Source organism: Macrosteles quadrilineatus, unplaced genomic scaffold, assembly GCF_028750875.1.
Source record: "Macrosteles quadrilineatus isolate MER2022 unplaced genomic scaffold, UCM_ALF_1.0 Scaffold_380__1_contigs__length_82752, whole genome shotgun sequence".
NCBI lineage: Eukaryota > Metazoa > Arthropoda > Insecta > Hemiptera > Cicadellidae > Macrosteles > Macrosteles quadrilineatus.
In genome coordinates, this window is record NW_026542973.1 from 2576 (window position 1) to 28241 (window position 25666).

The 25666-nt window shown below is 29.7% G+C and overlaps 1 protein-coding gene and 1 long non-coding RNA gene across 2 annotated transcripts; both read left to right on the forward strand.

Moving 5' to 3' along the window:
• The first annotated feature begins 3216 nt into the window (after nt 1-3216).
• Nucleotides 3217-4865, forward strand: LOC128982483 (uncharacterized). Its single transcript, XR_008489675.1, has 3 exons — nt 3217-3283; nt 3489-3572; nt 4471-4865. It is a non-coding gene; the product is annotated as an uncharacterized LOC128982483 (long non-coding RNA).
• Nucleotides 4866-10415: 5550 nt separating this feature from the next.
• On the forward strand, nt 10416-10949 carry LOC128982484 (uncharacterized). Its single transcript, XM_054401445.1, has one exon. It carries the CDS (start codon nt 10416-10418, stop codon nt 10947-10949), a length of 534 nt encoding a protein of 177 aa, XP_054257420.1.
• The last annotated feature ends 14717 nt before the right edge of the window (nt 10950-25666 follow it).

Here is a 25666-nt window from a genome sequence, read left to right on the forward strand (position 1 = left end):
TGAACAATTATATTTAAGCAACAAAACAAAACGCTGTTAAAATTTCATTTTGTAAGAGTAATTACAATCTAAATGTAAGTAAATATAATTTAGCTCCAGAAAAAGGTTATCATAGAAATTTTAAAATGGAATGCTTTGGGGTAAGCTCAATTGAAAACTATTTTATCTTAATAGTACAGTATTTTCTTTTCCTTTTTGTGTGTGCTTAGGTTAAACAATTAATGATATTAAGTCATGAATATAAAAAGAAAACATATTATGTTGAAAATCAAAATTAATATTTTTCTTGGTTTGGCTTGTAGGCTATTAGGAAAAGTACGAAAATAACTTTTTGTAGCCGATACAAGACCTAAGCAGACACTAACTAGAAAGATTCACGGTTATATTGTAATTTACACTTTCATAAAGTTGAACACAAAATTGTATTAAAACCGTATTATTTTACCTAAAAAGATTAAATAATGTTTAAGACAAAAATATCAATTAACTATTCGATTTTGAAAATCACTACACGATGAGTTATTCATGACAATGAATTCTAGAGTTTAATATAACGGTGTCTAAGACTTCATTAATGAAATGTGATAGTGTATCTGAAAGTAGTACATGGTATCATTTTTCTCCTATGATAAGAAAAACAAACGTTTAACTAGCAATCGATGCACTGTTGATGTTAAGTGTTGGTCACAACCACTACGAACAACAGTGAGTACTGAGTATATATACACCAGCAATATAGAACTGATGTTTGATGTTAAAGTGTGTTGTGTTGATAAGTGAAATATAAATATTAACATGAAAAGTAAACTAAATAACGTGCAGTACAATATTTGAAGGCTGACAAACAAGAAAACCGTTGTTAATTTTTACCTGTTCATATTAATCATCTTTACCAGTTTACCACACATCACAGAACTGAAAATTTACAGTGGGTAACAGTTTAAGCAGCCCGTATCTATATTAGTTGTTTAGAAAAAATATCGTTCAAAGAATAAACAAATAATAACAAAGTGTTGGAGTTAAATACACAGCATCACACAAGTTCATGTTGAATTAACCTTTTGTTTTATAATTATTAAATTGTACATTCTTGAAATATTCAACATAAAAAGGAGTACATGAGTTAACTCAGAACATCTTAGGAAAAGTTTTGAATACAAATCTTTAAAAAAGTACAAAGTTATATAGATTTACTATCTACAGTACTATTGTTTTATGCCTCGTGAGCAAACTATCACTAAACTAATACATTTAGAATATTTGTAGATACAAAATGACAGATATCAAGAGTCGATTGCTATCCGTGCTACTAACTCTAATGATCAGTCTTTCTACAAGCAAAGCCGGCTCTTCAAAGTGTTACACTCCAGAAACTATAGATTATTCTCTGAGGGGAGTAAGTATTATGAAAAATAACATTTTTTATCATAATTGGTAATAAAAATTTAATACATTAAGATCACTACATATTTTTCGGCTTTAGTAACAAACAATTTAGTAACTGCTCTATAGTTAGTAAAACAGTTAGTAAACACAACAAAATATCAACAATCTACGATTGGAGCTAAAAGTTTCTATATATACCTAGCAAAATCTTTCTGACCCTAGTAGATACATATTATAAAGATTGGTCTTATTTTGGTAAAACTATATTAATTAAACTTCTGGATTCCACTTCAAAATACCCAGCCAAAAAAATTTACATCGACGTGAGTATTTGTTTATTTTTATTACTAGCTTCTCATAAAAATAAATATATAAATATAATAAGCGGTAAATAATGTATTTTTAAAACATTATGTTTAAAACATTTAAAAAATGGCTACAATAATAGTTTTTAGGAGTTTCAGTTACGTGTTTATTGGCGATTAGTGATTAAGAAATTAAGTAAATAAAAAACCATTTGAGATTAGTAGTCATATTAATTTCAAGATGTTTTTAAAATATAGTAGCAAATAGTTTATAGACAAAAAACGTAATACAATTAACTAGCAACCTGCGTCACTTATTGTTGTAAAATTAATAAGTCACTAATACGAACACAGTAATATAATAATATTGAGCTTATTTTGTCTATCATAAGCCTTTTTTACAGATAAACTGTGTAAATTCAACTAATCTACCCTTGAGAGGCCTTGTGTTTACAAATTTGTTACAAGTTTAACAATAATTAGTTTTTTTCGAAGAAAAACATACAAACACTAATTATCTGAAGGTTTAGTTACAAAATGATTAATTAAATTAAAAATTCACAAACATCTCTTGTTTGTAAACTATTTCCAGGAGTTTTGTGATCAGCCCATATTCTCCGTGGTTGTTCCTAAAACTGAAGAGTTCATTCTGCTGGACAACATATGTTACACGTACTTCCCTCTGCCAGACGATCCCTCAACATTTACCATTTATGAGGCCAGAGTCTAATAAGTTGTTATGCATTGTAAATTTAAGTTGCTCTTCATTTTCATTTGCGGATGTACTAATTTACTGAATACATTGCTATTTTAAATAAATTGACTTTTAAAGGTTTTTCACTCTTTAAGATGTCAAAATTTCACAAAGATCGTTTGGTTTAAGTTTATTTGTAAGCTCATCCAACCTAAACACTTCATAACATGGTTAGTATCCTTGTAAAATATTCTTACTAATCAGCAAATCAAAATCTTTTTGGTTGGACACAAGACTAAATACTTTATAGGCCTAAAAACGATTTTTTTTCAAGTTTTAAGTAACATTTTATGTTTATTAAAGACTAATGTAGAAGAATGTATGTGTTATTTTTATTTCGTATTTTCAAGAAATTGTGTTTTTACTAAAGACAATTATTCAAATATTTTAAAATTATTTTATTCCTTTACGCTACTTGAATTAGTGACTGGCCAACATCATATCAAGTGGCATGAACTATGTATAAACGTCCAAAAATGACTTTATTCTTCATTTACATATATTTATGATCTAGAAAAGTAAAGTAATTCAACTAAATGTTTATTTATTTACCGACGCAACTTGTAACGAATTTTCTCTATGGGGAAGAAACAAACAAATTAAACAAAATAAGACTAAAATTACTCAAGTTATGGTGCTTATGGACATGCATATGCACATCGAATTTTGAACCAATAGTATTTTTTTCATCTGGGAACATCACAATGAAAATTAACCCAGTCGTAAAATACGACGAACAAAACTAATGTTTTCCTTTTTGTTAACAGCTGTGACGGATTGTTCACAGTAACTACTAACGTTGCTACCGAGATCGGCATTGGGCAGTCTATAATTGCAAGTAAGTCATAAGTTAAGACGCTGTTAACGTATTTTAATTAGAACTTTTTTCAAATTTCCTTTCACAAATTATTCGAATTATTCTTTACAAATATGTCTAATATTATTGAGCAATTCGTTTATCTGTCCTTTTTTTATTCCTAAAACCTGTTAAAAATAAAAAAGTAAAAAATATCTTCACTAACGACATTTGTATTTCCTTGCAGATCCCTACGGCACGGTCCGTGACTACATCATTGGATACGCTGGCTGCGATACTTACCTGGTGTATCGATGCTTTGTGTTTGGAGGTAGATAAACTTATCTAAAATAGCTGGTAGTATGTGTTTATTGTTTAGTATTATAGTATTATAGTATGCTGACACTTATATACTTATGATTGTGCTCTGATTCAATTGACCATATGATTGATATAGTGTTATTCATGCTTTGGTAATAAAATAAACAGTATATTAGTACTGAAGAAATGAATACTAATACTGATAACTTAATACTGATATATAAAAAAGCAAAAACCAGATACTAAGTTATGACTACAAAGTCATAACTTAAGTTAACACTATATCTAATAAGCAAGTTTGAGCTATGTAGGTCAAACGTAAAACATGCATAGCTTCACACCCGTATAGATTCCATTGGGTCCTTAATTTTGTTTTTCATATAATAATAATATAAGAAATCGGTCACATACTATCCCCCATTGGCTTCAACAAGCTTAACTGGTGGTGGAAGTAAATTTTATGTTTTATTGGGAAAATCACATAAGTTACAAAAACCATAATGTTTACATCATATGAGATACTATTTTATTTAGAATTATAAGGACCGCAACATACTAAATTTTCCGTTATTATATACTAATCCATTACATGCATTTGCATAATTTTTAACCTTAATTTTTAACCTTATAGTGATAGGGATTGTACCATTTTGTTAAAAATTTAAAGAACTATAGCAAACTACATTTTAATCATTTTCGTTTTGGCAATTTTCAAAAACATTAATTCAAAAAAATAAATGAAACTGTACACTTTGATCGTTATAGTATGTAATGCTGAATTGTGATGAGTATTTTATAAATTAAAACTTTAAATTCGGATTAATTATGGCATAGGGACAATAAATAATTCACGAAAAATACGAAAAACTAAATAAACTATAAATCAACACATCTTAAGTTTGTTTTAGCGGAAGAGCCTGATTATATTGCTGGGTTCTCCCCCAAATGTCAACCCATTGGATTGTCTTGCCTGCGAAAAGTCAAAGAGATCATCAGCGAGAGAGGACTACCTGAAGTTGACTACTACATTCTGCCCAACAAACTACCCAATAGATGTGTAACACAACAGCTGTGTATACAACCACCCAATCCCTTCTACAATAACCTACATAGTGTGGCCAAATTGTAGAGATGAACTTGAAACTACTTAGAGTATGTGTAAATAATCAATAATCGTTTTAATATTTGCTCGAAACAGATGATAGTTTTCATAAGAGCTACATTGAGCCGGGTTAGTGTCTTTACTGGGTAAATGATCCTATTCAAATATCTGTCGTTCGGATGAAAACATATTCTAATAAAAAGTTAGAGATTGAAAATAATGTGCTACTATTTGAAAAAAATCCGATTCTGTCCTAAACAAATATTAGTATCCTTTAAATTTTTTAATTTAATCAGTCATGATGAATTTTGGGTGCATACTCTGTGAAATAAAATATTTATTCCATCTTAAATCTTAAGTCAAGTGCTACGATCAACCACATTATTATGAAAATATAGTTTAAGATTCCTCACAAAGGGGTAAATTTTACTTACTTGACATTCACTAAAAAGTTTCTTTACAATATGAAAATTTATCTTTATTAATTGGTTCCACAGTACTTGTTATCAGTTCCATATTGCAACTTTCATATAAGTACATGTTTCGGCCATCGATGTATAATACTCTACATTTTTTAATAAGTTTCATTTCATTAAGTCCATTTTATCAAGTTACATTTTACTAAGTCACATTTAACTAAGTTACATCCCTTATTAAGTTATATTTCGTTAAGTTACATTTATTAAATTAAATTTTACTAAGTTAAATTACATTAAAATACATTTTACGGCAAGCTGCCATTTTCAAGCACACAGTCTAGAAACAAATATTAAATCCGTTTGTAAAGTTTTGTTGTTGGTTCACACACACGATACATACATTTAACATACGAGGTATTATTGAATACTTTTAGTTTGATTGACCTGTCAGCGTTGCCGTTACACGATCGGGATCAGTTTGGTTCGACAGGTAATGTAACCAATTAGGATAATACAGTTCCGGAGCTACTATAATGAATTATAATTAATTTTATATGTCAAAAATGCAATTTTTCTAAATTAGTTACGTTCAAAGGCTTAGAGAGCTTAGAATATTACATAGGAAATCTTTCATCATGTCTAGTAAAAAGTCCCAGATCCAAAAAGTCATTAAAGTTTGTTTACTAGTTCTGGTGACAAATGTTTGCAATTCGAGTATATTTCGTATCTCTTAGATATTGATAGCTTTAATTCTGTGAATTTTGTCATTAAAATATATAAGTTAAATCTACATTTTGTAGTTTTTTTAATAGTTTACCGCTGACTACCTAGTAGTTTGGTAGTTTGGAGGTAGTTTGGTTCAGATTACCTCGTACTATATCAGAATGTTTTCTTTCTTTGCCCATATCAATATATGTTTTATTAAAACACCTAACAATTACTATACAATATGCATAACACTTTTTTATAGATGAAATAAAGCTATTCAAAAGGATTTCATATCATACTGAATGAAATAACTGTTTTTACACTGTTGAATGAGTGCTGACACCAATGCTAATTTATATATAGTGTAGTTTGTTATATGCTAAATTTAATTAAATACGCAGATCCCCTTCATATTAAAGGGTATATGTAAATTCAATTCAGTCCGCAAGGGGTTTCAGAACTTAGAGTATTAAGGGCTCAGAGTGAATAAAACAGTATCATAAACCAAACTGGACACAACCACAGTTATTTACGCAAATCCCCGCTTACTCCCTTAGTAGCGTTTTAAACACTGTTAATGTGGATTAAACGTATGAACCAAAACAATCGTCCAATAAAGCCTTAAAAGGTAAATTACAATTTTGTTGGGATCTCAAACATTTTATAGAGAATTTTAATCCGCAATTATAACAAGAATATAGTTTAAATTACAGAATGCGTGGAAGCAAACGTCCTCGTTGGTAAATAAAACACTCAGAAGGTTTGCAAAAAAACATATTCTCCTAATCCTAATTTAGGTAAAAAAATATAAAATTAATTAGAAATAATATAGAAATCACTAATAGGTAATTCGTAAAATAATTTTTTTATTTACACAAGTATTTGTGTGGTTATTGAAAGTCAAATTATTTAAGTGTAAAGTTATTGAATTTTTCCCTTTAAGGATTGGTACTCATGAAATTACACATAAAAATTAAATCATTATAACTAGCTGTTACCCACGGGTTTAACCCAGTTTGACTTCATAAGTATTAATAAAATTATTGATTGTTTAAGTTAAACTAAAATAAACAAAAGCCCATTTTTCGGATATTGTCGAACTTTAGTCCCAAAACCCTTCCTTAAGCTCTAGAACGGAGTTTATGAGCTAATGAGTGTTTTATAGAGTTTGAGAACAATGGAGAGTTTAATATTTTTATCTTATATAAATTTGTAAAACAGTACCTTATAAAGAAAATTAGTTGACTGTAGGAACATAAGTCCACAAGAAGTTCAGATGTAAAACAAATTATTTTGATAATGTTTAATCAAACTCAGTCCAATATCTATGATATTTAATCAGGATAGATACCCCTGTACACCATATCTTTTGTGTAGAAACAGTCACTTTGTATGCTTTTGTTGATGTTACTTCAATAAATAACTTTAATCATTCCAGGAGGTTTAACTCTGCTAGGCACGTATATTATTTGTGGAAGGGACTGGTTTACTAAGGTAGCTTTGGTCTTGTGGTTAAGACAATAAAAAAAGGCTCCCCTGATTAGAATTTTGGAAATTGTATTCTTGAAATATGAAATGGCACATACAGGTATGTGAGATTACCTTCGTTATCGGTAAAACCCGCTAAATTAGCCCTCCGACCAAGTTATACTTTTTAAAATGTATACTCCTTTTTTAAGGTTAAAAAATCTGTGTAAAAGTATTAAACAAACTTAATCCAAGATTTGTTTCTGATCCCCACAACAATAGAAACTATTGTACTCTTAGTGTTAGTTTGTGTGGTAGTATACCTCTAAAAGTTTCTTTGACTTTATATATTCTATTAAAATAGGCCTATTTAAAATTCAGTGGGTTCATAGTTTAGACCATTGGTGTAAATATTACTACCACACTGAAGTATTCAATTGCTTCTTCGTCCGCATTTTTAAGTAATTATTTGTTATCAGTATAACATTTTTCATTCAAGAGATGAATTATAATTTTATTTGAAAACTTATATTTATTAATAGTTAAAAAAAATCTTATCATCGGCAGATTCTTAACTCTTTTGCCTAGTTAGCGTTCCATGGCCCAATTATCGAAACCAATCACGAAATTATTTTTCATCAGCATTGACATGCACATTTTTGGTTGATTTAGGAACGTTAAGAAACGGAAACTACCTCTAGGTTTTACTGTTAATACGTAAATGGTCCCTTTACTATTCATACTATGCATGCAAAGCTATATTTCTTTTACATTTTTTGTCTTGGTGCAACAGGCAGTACCTGGTTAAAATCTCCACTAAACAATATTATATGTTTTAAAATAAAAATACAGCATACATTTTCCATTTAATCTGGAATCCTTGATAATTTAGTCAATGTGGTTATTTCATGTTAAAAAGTCCTGCAACACTATAATTACCTTCAAACTGAAAAACTGTTAACATAGTAAAATATTTTCTTTACTTCGTGAATATATGTGTTTTAAAATAAAAAAAAAACAAAGCTGAAGTGTTTTAAAACTAATTAATTATTGTTATTATTTTAGTTTTAAGCCAATTATTTTACTTTTTTATTCATTATTTTATCAGCCATTCTAAGTTTAATTCCTTGGTATTGTGCCATCTCCCATGTTTCTACCGATTAACGCTTAAATAATTTACATAAAAATACACAAATTTTCAAATGCATGGTAATATAATGTATGAAAGTCTCAGGTAACTTTATCCCTGGTTTTAGTCTATATAGTATAAGGTACAATGCAGAATTTAATCAGTAAGTAATAATAATCAGACAAATAAGTAATCCAAATGTAAATATTGCGTGCGTACTGGCACGCAATATTTACGCAATTTTACAATATTTACGCACTGGCAATGCTGGCAGTGCGGGTTGGCAATCGTGGAGCCATGAGTTAACTACCTATGAGTTTTTGCTCCAGTTAATTTTCGAATAAATTCATTGATTAATATACGCAGTGCGCTTAGAAGAATGTTTTGTAGTGCGGATTAAAGTGACGTGACTTATAAGACTGTAAGTTCATACCAGACTTGATCTAGTACTTATTATTCGTTCAGTTTAAAAGACATATTTTTAATTGTTGATTAGGTTTTCAAACCGCTTTCTGTACCAGCCGTTTGTTTTCAAACTTTTAAATCCGCGCATGCGCACTTGGGTCTACAGGTTGTCAGCGGAAGGGTAAAGAAACAATATTGTGGGAATCTTCCGGGTTGAGAATTAGTGCTTGGAGTGAACGCCCACGCATTCTGTTGAGCGTAAAACGATCTACCCTTGGTGCCCCTTCAACTGTGGCAATACACTCTAGCAGTACTCTTCTGTCACAAAGTTGCATACTTAGGGCGCCCATAGCTTTGACTAACAATGATCACTCGCAGAACGCGTGAGAACCTAAAGCGGGCCGCTAGAAACAATCTAGAAAATATGAAAGATGAGCTTTTAAATGAAGAAGTGTGCGATGCTGCAGTCCGCATCCATAGTATATTAAATGTAACTGCTAATAAATACTCAAATGAGGCAATTGCTGAAATCATTCCGGAAGTAACTACATTATTGAGCAGATTAGATGCTAGTCTCAAAGTTGTTTCGGATTTAAACGGAGCCTTAACAAATCTGGCAAACGAGAACAAGCTACTTGAATCAAGACTAGATCGTGAAAAAGACAAAACAAGAGCAATAATGGAAGAATCTTTATGCTGTGAACAACAATCTGAAAATGAGATAGTCAATCTAAAATCTAAAATACAAGCTATGATCCAAAATGAAAAAATTCTTAGAGATGAGATTAAAAACAAACAGTGTATGCTTGATCTACTTGATTTGGACTGCAAAAAGCTGAATCAACTAATCGAGCAAAAAGATAAAGAAATTATCTCTCTGCGTGAGAAAAAAACAATTAATGATGATTACAAAATGCCCAAGATTTCTACACGCACGGCTATAACCACAGCTATCCCCTCATTTGAAACTTACAACCGATTTTCTCCACTAAATATTGAAACATTAACATCTCCTATTCTACCACCTTCTGAAAAAATCCGAGTAGTTGCAGAAATCCATAACCCATCAAGACCCAATCTATCTAATAAACCCAACAATCAAAAGACAAACAACAAAAAACAACAGAGAAAAAAGTTATTGTACTCAGTGATAGCCAAGGGAAGGGATTAAACTCATATCTACATGAACTATAGGATAAATATGAGGTTTTTGTACTTACAAAACCAGGAGCAAGACTAAAGACTGTAATTGAAGCGGGTCGTCCAATGATCGATAAACTAAAACAGGAAGATCATTTAGTAATCCTCGCAGGTTCTAATGACTTTGGTCCTGGTGAAGTTGGTCCATTTTCAGTGTCACAAGCTGTTGAAACTCTACTGGAAATTGATGTTAAAACAAATACCATCATACATACAGTCCCACTGCGGCATGATAGACCAGAACTTAATGCGGACATTGCCTATGCTAACAAGCTAATGATTAGCAAGGTTATAAACAATAGGGGTAAACAGAGAATAATGTATGCGGATTTGAATGAAGTACTAAAAAGGTGTCATTTCACACGTCACGGACTCCACTTCAACAGATCAGGAAAACAAATATTAAGTAAAGGTATAATTGACATGTTGGCACTGCAAAGTACTCAAGCCACCGAACTGAGACTACGGGAACTCAAGAAACCTGAGGTCAATCTGTCACTCATTGAACCATGTCCTAACAACGTGAACGTGAGAAATTCAACGCCATCTACAGACATTCTGGCTCATCAAGTATTGTCCACACCTTCTGTACCTCCTGGACTTCCAAAATATATACCAAATCCACTTACTCCACCCAGTTCGACTATTGTGTCTATGATGCCTGCTACGGACCCGAGTCGAGCCCCTCCACTATCCACATCATCTCGGCAGCAGATGATGACAACAGAGTCCTACACTTCTCCATGCCAGTTTCCATCACCATCACCTGAGCTGAGAGATGTGCCTAGTGTGGCGCCTTGCGGTTCTCCACCACCCCCTCATCTGGACTCAACAACAGAATTTCCACCATTGTCACCACCTTCAAATTGCAGGTTTTCCAATATATCTTTAGGCCAATTTCACAGCACACCAAACCAAAATGTTGTAAATTCAACTTTTTTAGACAACAGGATGTAATGCAACATAATACGAATGATATATCAGAGAATTATGCCATAACTAAAGGTAATCTAAAAAGTGATGCTAGCTTTACTCTGAAGATTATACAAATAAATATTCAATGTATTAGAAATAAAGTAACAGAATTAGAACACATTGCTAATATTGAAAATATAGATATATTTTGTATAAGTGAGCATTGGTTGCAAGAAATACAAGTTCCATTTTTTGTTCCTATAGGCTACACTGCTGCAAGTGTTATGTGTCGTAAAACTTGTAAAAACGGTGGTGCTGGTATTTATGTAAAATCTAGCTTACAGTATTGTGAAATTGATGTAAATATGTTCAATTCAGAGCGTAATATTGAAATAACTTGTATAAAGCTTAAGAACTTAAATCTCGTCATTATATCACTGTACAGACCACCTAATGGTGATACTAAAATTTTCTTTGACAACTTTGAGAAAGTAGTCAAACAAATTCATAAGCGAGGTACAAAAATTATTATTTGTGGTGACTACAACATCAAGTTTGATCAAATTACCGAACCTACTACCGTCACATTTCTTAATATCTTGCGCTCATATAACTTAGTTGTAACCAATCTGTCTCCAACCAGAAAAAAGTCTTGTATTGATAATGTTTTTGTTAATTTTTCTGAGGATCTATACAATGTAAAAGTTATGAAATCCTGTTTATCTGATCACGATCCTCTTCTTATTAATTATAAAATAGATAGAAAGAAACATGTAGAAATTAACTCAGATAAATCTGGAATCAAACATTATTTTCGCAGACAAGATGAAGAACAAATTTCCTTGTTTATTGAGTGTTTAAAAAATGATCATTGGGAAATGATAAGCTCCTATCTATGTAATGAGATAAATGTAGAAGCTTTGTTTGACTTATTTTTTAAAAAGTATGTTAATCTTTGGCATTTCGCTTCTCCTTTAGTATCATCTAAGAGTAAATGTACAACCAAACAAAAATTTAATTGGTATTCAGACGATCTAAGAAAATCTAGAGATCTAATGCTAGGTTATCATAATGTGTATAAGTGCTTTGAAAGAGATCACTCGGTCCATACTGTTGTGGCTTACAGGGCTTACTTGTTTTTTAAGAAGCAATACAAGGATAATATTAAAATGGCTAAGAAGCAGACGTATGAAAATTATATTGAAAACTCAAGTAATAAGTGTAAAGCCGCATGGGAGGTGATTTCTTTAGAAACACAATCACATACAAACAACACTAAAATAACAATTGATCCAAACCATTTTAACAATTTTTTCAAAAAAAAAAACCATAATGTATATTAGTGAGCCTCTTGCATTCATCTTTAACCAGTGTTTGACTCAGGGCTATTTTTCTGATTTACTAAAAGTCTCTAAGGTGATTCCTGTCTATAAAAAAGGGGATAAGGCTCTGGTACAGAATTATCGACCAATTTCAATTGTTCCCATCTTCTCTAAGGTATTTGAGTCACTCCTACAAGTTCAGCTTAATCATCACTTCCACATAAACCATCTATTTAGTCCCTACCAGTTTGGGTTTCGATCAAAGAAATCAACAACCACTGTTGTGTCTACTCTGGTTGACAACATTCTTACTGCTTTTGAAAATAAGGAATCAGTGTCTCTAAAGCTCTGCGATCTGAGTAAAGCCTTTGATTGTGTTGAACATCGTATTCTCCTTGACAAACTCTCTTACTACGGCATCTCACACAACTCTCTGAATTTATTGAAGTCCTACCTGTCTAATCGTAAACAATATGTTTCTTTTAATTCTAGCCAATCAACAACATTAACTGTAACAACTGGTGTTCCCCAGGGCTCTGTTCTTGGACCATTTCTTTTTATAGTTTTCATTAACGACCTACCTTACAACATACCCTCTCAGACAGTCATTTATGCTGATGATACAACGTTACTTTCATCACATTCCAATCTGAAAACTCTTGAGGAGAACATAAATCATGCTTACAACTCTGCACAAATATGGTTTTCATCAAATAAGTTGCTTTGCAATAATGATAAAACTCAAGATTTATTGCTAAGCATGGCAGGTAGAAGTAACTATAAATCAGTAAAGCTTCTTGGTTTTCATTTAGATTCTAGACTTGATTGGAATGATCACATAGATGGCATTTGTAAGAAAATTTCCAGAGTGTCTTTTTTAATGTGGAAACTTAGAGATTGTGTGAGGGATGAGTATTTGAGGATATCTTATTTTTCTTTTGTCCAATCACATATTTGTTATGGAATAGTTTTGTGGGGTCACTCTAGTGCCGTACACGACATTCTCATAATTCAAAAGAAAATCTTGAGAACTATGTGTAGAGTGGATGAAGTGGAACACTGTGAACCATTGTTTATCAGACTAAATATCATGACAGTAATAAACCTTTACATATACCAAGTACTTATCCACACAAAACTACACCTTTCAGATTTCACCACCAGAGACCACTTTCATGCACATGACACGAGAGGCAAGGCTAAGCTGGATCTACCCCAACACAGGTTGGCCAAAACAGGTAAATCCTTTAAAGCCAACTGTGTAAGGTTTTTTAATAGGCTTCCCCAAACTGCAAAACTCATCCCATTTAATCACTTCAAAAAAACTATAAAAAATTGGCTAGTTGAAAACCCTTTTTATTCGCTTGATGAATTCGAAATGTCAGAGTTTAATGTTAAGTTTTAACCTGTTGTACATAGTTTTTATCAGTTAATTTTCATTTAATGTATTAGCATTTAGTAAGAATATTTGACTGTTCCTATTTCTGTATTGCTATAGATCAATGGAATAAATACTCTTGACTCTTGACTCTTGAAAATGATAAATCAAGATCAGCTGGATTGAAGTACACAAAAACCTGATGTAAATGGCTTTTGGTGTTATATATTTTTTTAATTGAACTATTTTCCCGCCGTCACAGGGTAAAGCCCTGTAATTTGAGCCCTCTCTCGTCATTCTACAACTTCTTAGTCGCCCACACTTTTGACGCAAATAATCACCTTACATAATTAAATATATATACATTTGGCAAGACCTCATTTTAATCACACGTATGATAATATTTCTGTATTTTTACAATTTAATTCACAAATACTCACATCACTTATGTTACCAGCATTTTCTCTCACGGAAATATATTCCACATAATGTTAAGGGTGTAAGATTCTCTTCTTATTTTGTTCGCATGTTTACGTCAGTTATGCTAGTTCAATCCCAATTTTTCTTTAATAAAGGAGAATTTCATTTAATTTATTTTTTAGTTTTACCCGTAGAGTATGAGCTTAAAAGTGAGATTAAAACTAACTTTAGTCGGGAAATGAACACATAAATTGTAAAGATTTCTTTACCAAGTTTTGTTGATAACCAAACAAATTCTTTACTCCTAATATTGGAGTAGAAGTCGTATGATTCATAGTTGAATATAAAATTTACAGTAAACATTTACATTCATGAAATAAAGTTTCAAGGAAGTTTAGTTACCCCTGCAGAGTACCAAATATCAATTTCCTTTATTGTAATATTCTAGACTATAGCCTTCTAACTACATGGTTAGTTCAACTCAAGCGCTTGTTCAGTCTCGACAACAAGTTTTACGAGACTACAACACAAGCTTAGTTTATCGGGTTTGAGACAAACACAACACAGTTTACGACATGGCACTTTTAATTTTGGCCGATACAGATACATTAAAAATTTCATTCTTCTTCAGTATCTGGTGGAAAAAATTAGAAAAAGAACAGCACTACGAAAGCAACGTGAATACAAAGAATGGTATTTAGTTGGTACAATTAATATATAGCGCTGCTTTAAAAACTATAAGAATTTTCAAATCAATTGATCAGGATATCAAGGGTTCAATAATGTAGGCAACTGTTTTACAATAAAATTACAATACGAATCAGTTGTTCCATTTGTTGCTTATACAAAATTAACAATACGTTTACAATAACTCAAGTAATTTCATAGAAATGGGTAGGAATAAAATACAGGGTCATTTTAAATTAATGTTAAACTTGTTAAACTCTATAAATGAAAAACTATACAACCTATTATCACGGGTTGAGAATCAATTGAAAGTGGAAATTCTAAAGTTTTCTTTGACACCACTTTGGTAAACATAGCTGCAAAATTAGCCTCCAAAGACATTTTTATATTTTAACCAATATTTTAAATTAATTACATAATTTAAAATCAATGAAACTATAAAACACAGAGCACTTTATGTTTGTTTGAAGTCATGTTCCCCGCAGCTTACAATAATGGTGAACAACAATAACTGAGCGGTAAATTATAGAACTAATTGATCCCTGATGGTATTGCTTAAAAACAAAATGTTGAAAATTTTTACATAGAGTATGAAATTTTTATATCCAGAGGGGTAGAAGTGTGTACTTAATTTAAAATCGTAGTTAAAATCTAAAAACTGTCTGTAGAGGCTAACTTTGCAACTATATTTACCAAAGTGGTGTCAAACAAAGTTTAATTCCCCTCTGTCAATAGATTCTCATCCCGTGATGATAGCCTATATTTTTTTTTATTTATAGAGTTCCAAAAGAGTAACAATACTTTTGAATCACCCTGTACTTCAAACATGTTTAGCCTCTGGATCATGATTTTTACAAATTATTAAAAGGTTAACATCTGGTGTACTGTAAGTGATACGTATTTAGTCAGTGACTAAGATTTCGAGCCAAGGTTCATTTTCAAGCTTATGACAAAGTCAAAAATCCACTTCATCCATAGGGTTGTGAAAAGTCGTCAAATAACACGTATACCTACTGGATTTCATATTTTGGCGAAACTTGGATCAAACGTGGAAACCTACTTTCATTTTAAATTAACTACTTAGTATTCCAATTCGATAATGGGATAATGTTTTGTGTTATTAGAAGGTATAGGGGGGGACATGAAATTTGGTTTAGATCATTTGGTTTTTAATATTTAAGCCATTGCAAATATATTATTTTCCCATTGCATACATTGCGCATTGTAAAAGATTCACTGCACAGGTGGTTCAGCATTCACAAAACATAGATAGGTATTGCTCATAACATGCATTACAGTTCATAATACGTCGTCAATAAATAATACATTCATCTGCAATGTGACACAACATAACACAAACCATATTTTGAAGTTGTTTCTCTATAACCTCAACCGCCTAGAGGCAAGATCGAGATGTTTATTTCTCTGTTGCGTGTTTGGCTTCCATTCAAGCCTCGGTAGACAATTGGTGTGATTTTCTACCTCAACTGTCATTCAACATTTCCAACTTGAGTATCATTGTTTTTAACTAAAAAAATCAATACTCCATTTCTGTATTTTCATGTAGCATGGTAAATCATGTTTTGAATTTTTTTATGGTTTAAATTTATACTCAGAATAATAAAAAACTAATTAGCATAACGTACTCCTTCACGTATTTGAACGCTACTGAAAAAAACAGAGTATATCTTACGTTGAATTATTCAAAAAGGTCATTATTAAATAAACACAACTTACAAATTGTTTTTTCAACCGTCTTTAAGCTTCTATAGAAGTACTTTAAAAACTCCCAGAAAGCTAAAATTTTTAAATTGTAATTCGAAAGCATTTTTTCTGATTATTTGTAGACCATTTAAGACACTGTTAGTTGTGCTTTTTTAATATCACGCTCAGTAATATTTCTATCAAGTTAGTTTAGTTCAGCATAATTTTTATGCGACACAAAAAATAACTGACTTAACCCTGTCTCCACCAATCACCAACAAAATTCGCTATATTGAATAACAGGATTGACACTAAACATATATAATTCCTCAACGTAGTTCGTAAACGATTCCTGTATACAATATTTACTACTTATTAATTTGAAATAACAACTTCACCAATATTTCTGAATTACTGTATACTTTGTTTTGTGATGTGTCTGATGATGCCAGCCTCATGAAATTAAAAATTCAGAAATATTGGTGAAGTTGTTATTTCCAATGAATATTAATTCCAATATTACCAGTTCTTCTTGAATGTTTACTACTTGACGTTTGATGAAGTGGAGTTTTCTAAAGTTTATCTGTAGGCTAATTAATACAACACTCCTTTGTAAATAAGAGTAACAAAGACTTAGTCTTCAAAGTCGGCCGAGTAATAAGACCATCCGGCAACAGTTCTGATTTACTGTTTTAAATCTGGTTTTTAGCTCTTTGGAATTAGATTTATACTATATTGAATTAAATATTTAAATTTTACCGTTATTACCACCGTTATTTATTAATTATTACCATTAATTATTTATTAGTGTGTTATTAAGTTTTACCATTATACGCTACAGCATTAGGACTAATAAATTTAATTATAATCATTCCAATGTTTACGTGTAACTCCTATTTTAAGAGTTTTAAAGGAACTCTTTTAATTTAAAGTAATAGATCTATTTATACATTAATTAAAGTTTCATATGGCAACAAACATCCCATTCCACGATTGGAGTCCTAGAGAAATGAAAAAAAGTTAAGATCTAGCAAATATATGAAATAATACATAATATTTTAGCAATTCGTAATGGATACACAAAACATGTGTTTTTAGTTTTTAAAGATTATACATGTTAAAACATGATTGTACAATTTAGTTTAAAGATAACTAGGGGCTTAGAATTATTTAGAGTGATTGATTTAGCTTTAAAAAAAATATTCTACAAGGTAATAAAGATTTTTTGATACGTAACTATAAATAAATAACTCATCAAAAATATTGTCAATATCAAATGGTTTGTGTAAATTTAAAAATAACAACAACAAAATTAAACAATTATTTCAAAAATTTCTTAAGGAATTTTTTTATTTGTATTTAAGGTCATTAGTGTAATTTTGATAACTTCTTAGCCGCCCACACTTTTGACGCAAATAATCACCTTACATAATTAAATATATATACATTTGGTAAGACACTCATTTTAATCACACGTATGATAATATTTCTGTATTTTTACAATTTAATTCACAAAAACTCACATCACTTATGTTACCAGCATTTTCTCTCACGGAAATCTATCTCACATAATGTTAAGGGTGTAAGTTTCTCTTATTATTTTGTTCGCATGTTTACGTCAGTTATGTTAGTTCAATCCCAATTTTTCTTTAATAAAGGAGAATTTTCATTTAATTTATTTTTTAGTTTTACCCGTAGAGTAATGGGCTTAAAAGTGAAATTAAAACTAACTTTAGTCGGGAAATGAACACATAAATTGTAAAGATTTCTTTACCAAGTTTTGTTGATAACCAAACAAATTCTTTACTCCTAATATTGGAGAATAGTCGTATGATTCATAGTTGAATATAAAATTTACAGTAAACATTTACATTCATGAATAAAAGTTCAAGGAAGTTTAGTTACCCCTGCAGAGTACCAAATATCAATTACCTTTATTGTAATATTCTAGACTATAGCCTTCTAACTACATGGTTAGTTCAACTCAAGCGCTTGTTCAGTCTCGACTACAAGTTTTACGAGACTCCAACACAAGCTTAGTTTATCGAGTTTGAGACAAACACAACACAGTTTACGACATGGCACTTTTAATTTTGGCCTGCTTCCAAGTTTAACAATGTATTTACTTGGACTATTGCAGTAACAATATCATTCTTCTTCAGTTTCTGGTGGAAAAAATTAGAAAAAGAACAGCACTACGAAAGCAACGTGAATAAAAAGATTGAGATGTTGGTAAAGCACAAGAATTTCGTATTTGGTTGGTACAATTTACAGTGCTGTTCTAATAAGTACAAGAATATTAAATCAATTGATCAATGGTTCAATAATTTAGGCAACTGTTATAAAATAAAATTACAATACAAAAGAGCTGTCGCATCGTTTGTTGCTGATTCAAGTAATGTCATAGAAGTGCGTAAGACGAAAATACTTTTAAAATGTTTAACCGTTGGATCACGTTTTTCACAAATAATAAAAAGGTTAAATACCTGTTGTACTATCGGTGATCCGTATTTAGTCTGCGACTAAGGTTTAGAGCCTTAAAGGTGGTTGTAACGAGTCGTTAAATGACACCCATACGAACACGAAAACATTAACTTTATATTAGCCAAATTATAATGGGGGTGGTCGCGTAACGTTGCTGTCAAAAGATTTGTCTTGTTTTTGACTTGGTTGTAAGCTTGAAAATTAACCTTTAAGGCTCGAAACTATAGTTCCTGGATAAATACGGATCCCCGATAGTACAACAGGTATTTCATCTTTTTTATTATTTTCCAAATACTTTCACTTTATCAATGGGGAGTGCCCACTGTCAAGTCCTGTAAAACATAAATCCTTCAATTGTCATCCTGATTAAGTTGTGCAGCACAATAAACTTCCTACTAGATTTCAGATTTTGATGAAACTTAAATCAAACGTGGAAACCTACTTTCATCTTAAAAGAATTGCTAAATATTCCAATTCGATAATGGGATAATGTTTTGTGATATTGAGAGGGGTAGGAAAAGGGAAAACATGAAATTTGGTTTAGATAATTTGGTTTTTAATATTTAAGCCTTCCCATTGCATATATTAAAAGGTTCACTGCACAGGTGGTTCAGCATAACCAAAACATAGATAGGTATTGCTCATATTACACACTACAGTTCATAATGCGTCGTAAATAAATAATACATTAATCTGCAATGTGGCACAACAAAACACAACACAAACCATATTTTGAAGTTGTTTCTCTATAACCTCAACCGCCTAGAGGCAAGATCGAGATGTTTATTTCTCTGTTGCGTGTTTGGCTTCCATTCAAGCCTCGGTAGACAATTGGTGTGATTTTCTACCTCAACTGTCATTCAACATTCCAACTCGAGTCTCATTGTTTTAACTAAAAAAAATCAATACCCCATTTCTGTATTTTCATATAGCATGGTAAATTATGTTTTGAATATTTTTAATGGTTTAAATTTATGCTCAGAATAATAAAAAACTAATTAGCATAACGTACTCCTTCACGTATTTTAACGCTACTGAAAAAAATGGAGTATATCTTACGTTGAATTATTCAAAAAGGTCATTATTAAATAAACACAACTTAAAATTTTGTCAACCGTGTTTATGGAAATACTTTAAAACCTCCCAGTCAGCTACGATTTTAAAATAATAATTCGAAAGACTTTTTTTCTGATTTTTTGTAGATCATTTAAGACACTGTTAGTTGTGCTTATTTAATATCACGCTCAGTAATATTTCATTCAAGTTAGCTGAGTTCAGCATGATTTGTATGCAACACAAAACATAACTGACTTAACCCTGTTTCTACCAATCACCACAAAAATTAGCTATAAATATTGAATAACAGGATTGACACAATTGGCTTGTATACAATTCCTAAACGTAGTTCGTAAACGATTCCTGTATGCAATATTTACTACTTATTAATTTGAAATAACAACTTCACCAATATTTTTGAATTACTGAATACTTTGTTTTGTGATGTGTCTGATGATGCCAGCATAGCTGGCGAAAGGCCTCATGAAATTAAAAGTTTAGAAATATTGGTGAAGTTGTTATTTCAAATTAATATTAATCCCAATATTACCAGTTCTTCTTGAAGATTTACTACTTGAAGTTTGATGAAGTAGAGTTGTCTAAAGTTTATATGTTGGCTAATTAATACAACACTCCTTTGTTAATATGAGTAACAAAGACTTAGTCTTCAAAGTCGGCCTAGTAGTAAGACTGCACCATCCGGCAACAGTTCCATTTACTGTATTAAATCTGGTTTTTAGCTCTTGAAATTGGATTTATACTATATTGAATTCAATATTTAAATTTTACCGTTATTACCACTATTTATTAATTATTACCATTAATTATTTATTAGTGTGTTATTAAGTTTTACCATTATATGCTACAGCATTAGGACTACTAAATTTAATTATAATCATTCCGATGTTTACGTGTAACTCCTATTTTAAGAGTTTTAAAGGAACTCTTTTAATTTAAAGTTATGGACCTATTACATTAATCAATAGCCCAGGCACTTTAGGTAAAAAAATAGAACAAATTAATAACTAGCTGATTTTTGGTATGGTGTTAGTATGTCATAAGGTAAGTATTTTCTGAAAGTTCCCCTCACTTCCTCCGCTTGCTTCACCCAGTAAAGGGCTAGAAAGGGTCTAAGTGACGTAAAAATACAAAAATCTTTATTGAGTGACACCAGTGTCACCGATTTTAGTGGTTTTAGTCTTAAATCATTCAGAATAAAAGTGGTCATGCTAAATAATTGCCGCAACAAAAATTCATAGCACTTTAAGGCGTTTTTTTTATATATTTTAATTTTTCTTTATTAAAATGTATATAAAAAAATAAATAAACTCTTTCATCATTTGTAAGATATTTATTATTGGACTTTCTTTACCTTAGTTTTTTTAATCTTATTTACAACTAATACTCACAAATCAACGAATAAAAAAATAGCTAAGATAAGTTAATAATTTTTCCTGCACATTTTATAAAAGTATAGATCAGTTTCTGGGGGCGAATTTCAACTCGTCCAAAATAAAGCATATTCTTCGCCTACCTTTCTTGTAACTACGATCCCGCATCAACATTTTTAATATACATACTATCAAATTTTGAAGTGTCATATAATTGATCATTAGTTCTACCTTTTTGAAAACCAATTATTATAAATTTTGGATTATAGATGTTTCGATAAATATTTGTTATATCAAAACTAACTGTTTTTCCAGTTATTGTCTTTTGTTCAATACATTGCCAATGATTAAAGTGAAATAGTATTTTTTCTTTTTTAGTTATTTCATTAATATATTGAATTTTACTTGTAGTTTTATACTCAATTATTGGAACTCTAATAAAAAAGTCATCAATAATTATTTTTCCAGCACTTGGTAATGTAGTATCATCAAAAGTTCCATCAACTTTTTTAGTTTTCCATCTAAGAATGGCATCATTATCTTCAGATCTAACAAAACATATATTGAATCCTCCTTTGTATATTGGAACATTAACATTTTCAAAGAAACCTAATCCAAAATGTGATAGATTACCCACAGCTTCAAATGTTTTTTTTTGAAATCTGATTGAAATCCATTACAAATGTTAGATACCGCTTCTGTTTTTGAATAAGTAACAGTACCTTTTATTGTACTTAATTGTCCAGGATATTCGATTTCCTCAATTAATTTATTATGTTTTCTAATTTCAATTTTTGAAAATAAGAATGGTACAAAATTATTAATCAACTTTACATTATCTGTAGCACCATAGTCTCTATCATCAGATTTTTTTAATGATCCTGAAATATAAAATTGAAATTTAGATGTACAAAAACCATCTTCAAAATCAATATTAAATTCAGTTTTTTTGTTTGGTTCATTCAAATGTAGTTTAGATAAAGGATAAAAATTTTTATATTCAGCTCTTTCAATTTCATAAGTATTAGCCATTTATTAAGGAGAAATTTATGAAAAAATATGGAAAGAAAAAGGTTTTTTAAAACAAGTAAAATTTTATTAATTTTGAATTTTAATCAACTGAAATCTATTTAATCAACTGAAAAATGTTTAATCAACAGTATCATAATCATTTTTATCTTTAAAATATTGAATTTCTTTAACATTATCAACAATAAATTTAGCAGATAAGTTTTGGTTTTCAATAAGTAATTCCCAATCCAACATATATTTGTATTCTTCAATAAAGTTTTGAGATAATGTTTGGTATTTACAAATCAAATCAATATGATCTTTTAACTGATAATTTATGTATTCAGTAATAATCTTTTCATTCAAAATTTGATATTTAGCAATTTTTTCCCAATTCAATTTATTTTGAAACAATCTAATCATCTCATCATTCAATTCATATTTTTCTGAAATAATATCCCAATCTTCATTAGTTAATATACATTGGTTTCTGATAATGAAATAATCAAATGAATTATACAGAGCCATTTATTAGGAGGAAATTTTTGTAAAACTACTTTTCTTTGAATTACATATACAACATTTTGCTTTAATCATATTTTTATTTTTTAATTTTATTACTTGAATGTCTTTAGAATTGGTTTTTTGTTTACATTTAAGACAGTAAATAAATTCCATTTATATAGTAAAAATTATTCATCTTCTTGGTTTTCTGTATTAAGTTTATCTTCTAATGTTAAACTTGCTATTTGTGCTAATCCAGCAGTTACTAATCTTATTTTTTCAGCAAGTTTACCTTCAAGTTGTTTTTCTAAATCTTCAACATACATTTTTAGATTAAATAATGAATTAACCAATTCATTTAAATCCTGTTTAGTTTTTGAATGATCATTACCAATCTTAATAATAGAATTTAAAACTTCATTTAACTCAGATTTTATAACAACATCATAATCATTAATACTTGGTTTTACATTAACAATTCTTCTAGAATTAATACTTAAATAATTTTTGGATAGACTAATAGCATTAACCAAATTATTAGTTTTCTTAATATGGTTTTTTAAATCCTTATTAATATCATTAAAAATGGAATTTAATTTTGAATTAATATAATCATTTTTTACTTCTATTAAATCTTTTTTCTGTCTACCAAATAGATCAAATATATTTAATGAATCCATATTTATTAAGAATTAATTTATTGATTATGTTATCAAATCTTATATTTTTATTCAACTCATTTAATACAAAAACACACAAATGACCACATATAGGTGGATCATTATAATTTTGAATTTGTGAATCATTAAAAAATATATTGTCTTTTCCTAAATATTTAACAATTTCCTTAAAAGGTTTATTAACAATTTTTCCATAAGAATCAAAGTAATATTTAATTTTATCTTTTTTATAATAACATATCCAATGAGTTCCATTACCAGAAAAAGAATCTAAATTGACTACACCACATTCAAATTTATTAACAGTTTTTGGAAGCATATCTCTCATAAAAACACCTCTAAAATTCTTAATATTTTGACATAATTTTTCTAAATCAGCTAAAGTCAATGGGTTGAAATTTTTTTCTTAACATATTTTAATGTTTTTTCATCTAATCCAGATCCTTTTACATTAGCTAATTCTTGATCTAACCAATTAATAAATTCTCTAAATTTAGGAATAACATTGTCTTTTACTACTTTAGCTCCTCTTCTAACTTTTGGTGTTAAACTATTTATGCCAGGAATATAATCAGCAACATTTAATATTTCATTTAATAAACCACCATCTTTTATTTGTTTAAGTTGATTATAAGAAAATTCAAGTCTTAATCCAGTATTTAATTTTTTATGTTTTTCTAATTTATTCAATTGTCTTTTAGTTAATAATAATACATCATTACCATTTTTAAATTGATCTATTTCAAATTGTATAGTCAAATTTTTATTTTTATTAAAAGCAGATTTAATTTTCGATTTTTGATAATCAGTTAAATTTACCTTAATTTTCTCCATTTAAATACGTTAAAATTTTAATCCTATTTCTAATCCCATTCCAAATTTTCTTTTTAACCACATAGCACCTGATGTTGGTAAAGCAACTAATCTTTCGCCTATATCATGATCACTAGATGTTGCTATATCCCATGCTTTATCTTGTAATATTTTATCAGCAATATCATTTCTAGATTCTGTATCTTTATGATCTCTATAAAATATATCATGTTCTTTAGCAGCTTTATCTAAATCATTTATTCCAGGATCACCTCTTTTTAATCTTTTTTGTAGCTTAGTTCCAGGTCCTAGATATTGAAAACCAGGTACATGCAATTCAAATGGTAAATTATTTATAAAATCATTTAATAATCCTGAACCTATAATTGGTGATGTTATAGTTGGTAATATTCTTTTTAAATATTTTATACCATCAGGTTTTTCAATTAATTCATCTAATTTGTTTGAAATAAAATCTTTAATAGCCCTTTTTTCATTGATAAAGTTATTATTTCCAGCTTTTTCTTGAGCATATATATAATTGATTATACTTTCTAATTTGTTTAAATCATCAATATATCTGTATTCAATTTTGTTTTCTGAATATCTTCTTATACCAGATCCTTCAATATTTCCTTTAGAATCCCAAATAAATTTAATCAAATTCATATATTTATTACCTTTACTTGATTTTGGTTTTCTAGTACTTGGATCATTATTTTTATAAATTGAATCTGTTTCCCATAAAATTTTTGAGTAATTATTTAAATCATCTTGACTATATAAATTATCATCTGGTTTGTCTTTATATGTCAATAATCTCCATAAACCATGAGTGCCAGTATATATTTTACCATCAACAAGTAAATCATCATTATCAATTACTGTTATTTTATCACCAATCATAAATGATTTTTTATGTTTATCCCAATACAAACCAAATTTGTCATCTTTTGCTCTAGGTAAATATTTTTGTGTTATTGGACCAATGATTTTATTTAATGTTTGAGGTGAAACAATATTTGGATCTATAAATGTTGATTCTTCTTCAATAATTTGTTCTCTTATTGGTCTAAATGGAGTACTTGAAGGTATACTGATGTAAGGGAAATGTTAATTAAATTTAAATTATTTTAATTCATAGTATATATAATGTACATATAATATCATGATCAATGGCTAACTAGTTTGACTGTTTTTACACTTCACCTTGTTGGCAGAACTGGAGAACAGCTGTTAATTAACTTTAACTAAAGTCATTTTTGTAAAGAGCTGTTTCTTCAACTTCAAATCTTTCTTAGTTGGCTGA

Excerpts from the sequence above, each read along its gene's own strand:
- LOC128982484 (XM_054401445.1), top strand. The coding sequence starts at position 10,416 with ATGTTGGCACTGCAAAGTACTCAAGCCACCGAACTGAGACTACGGGAA.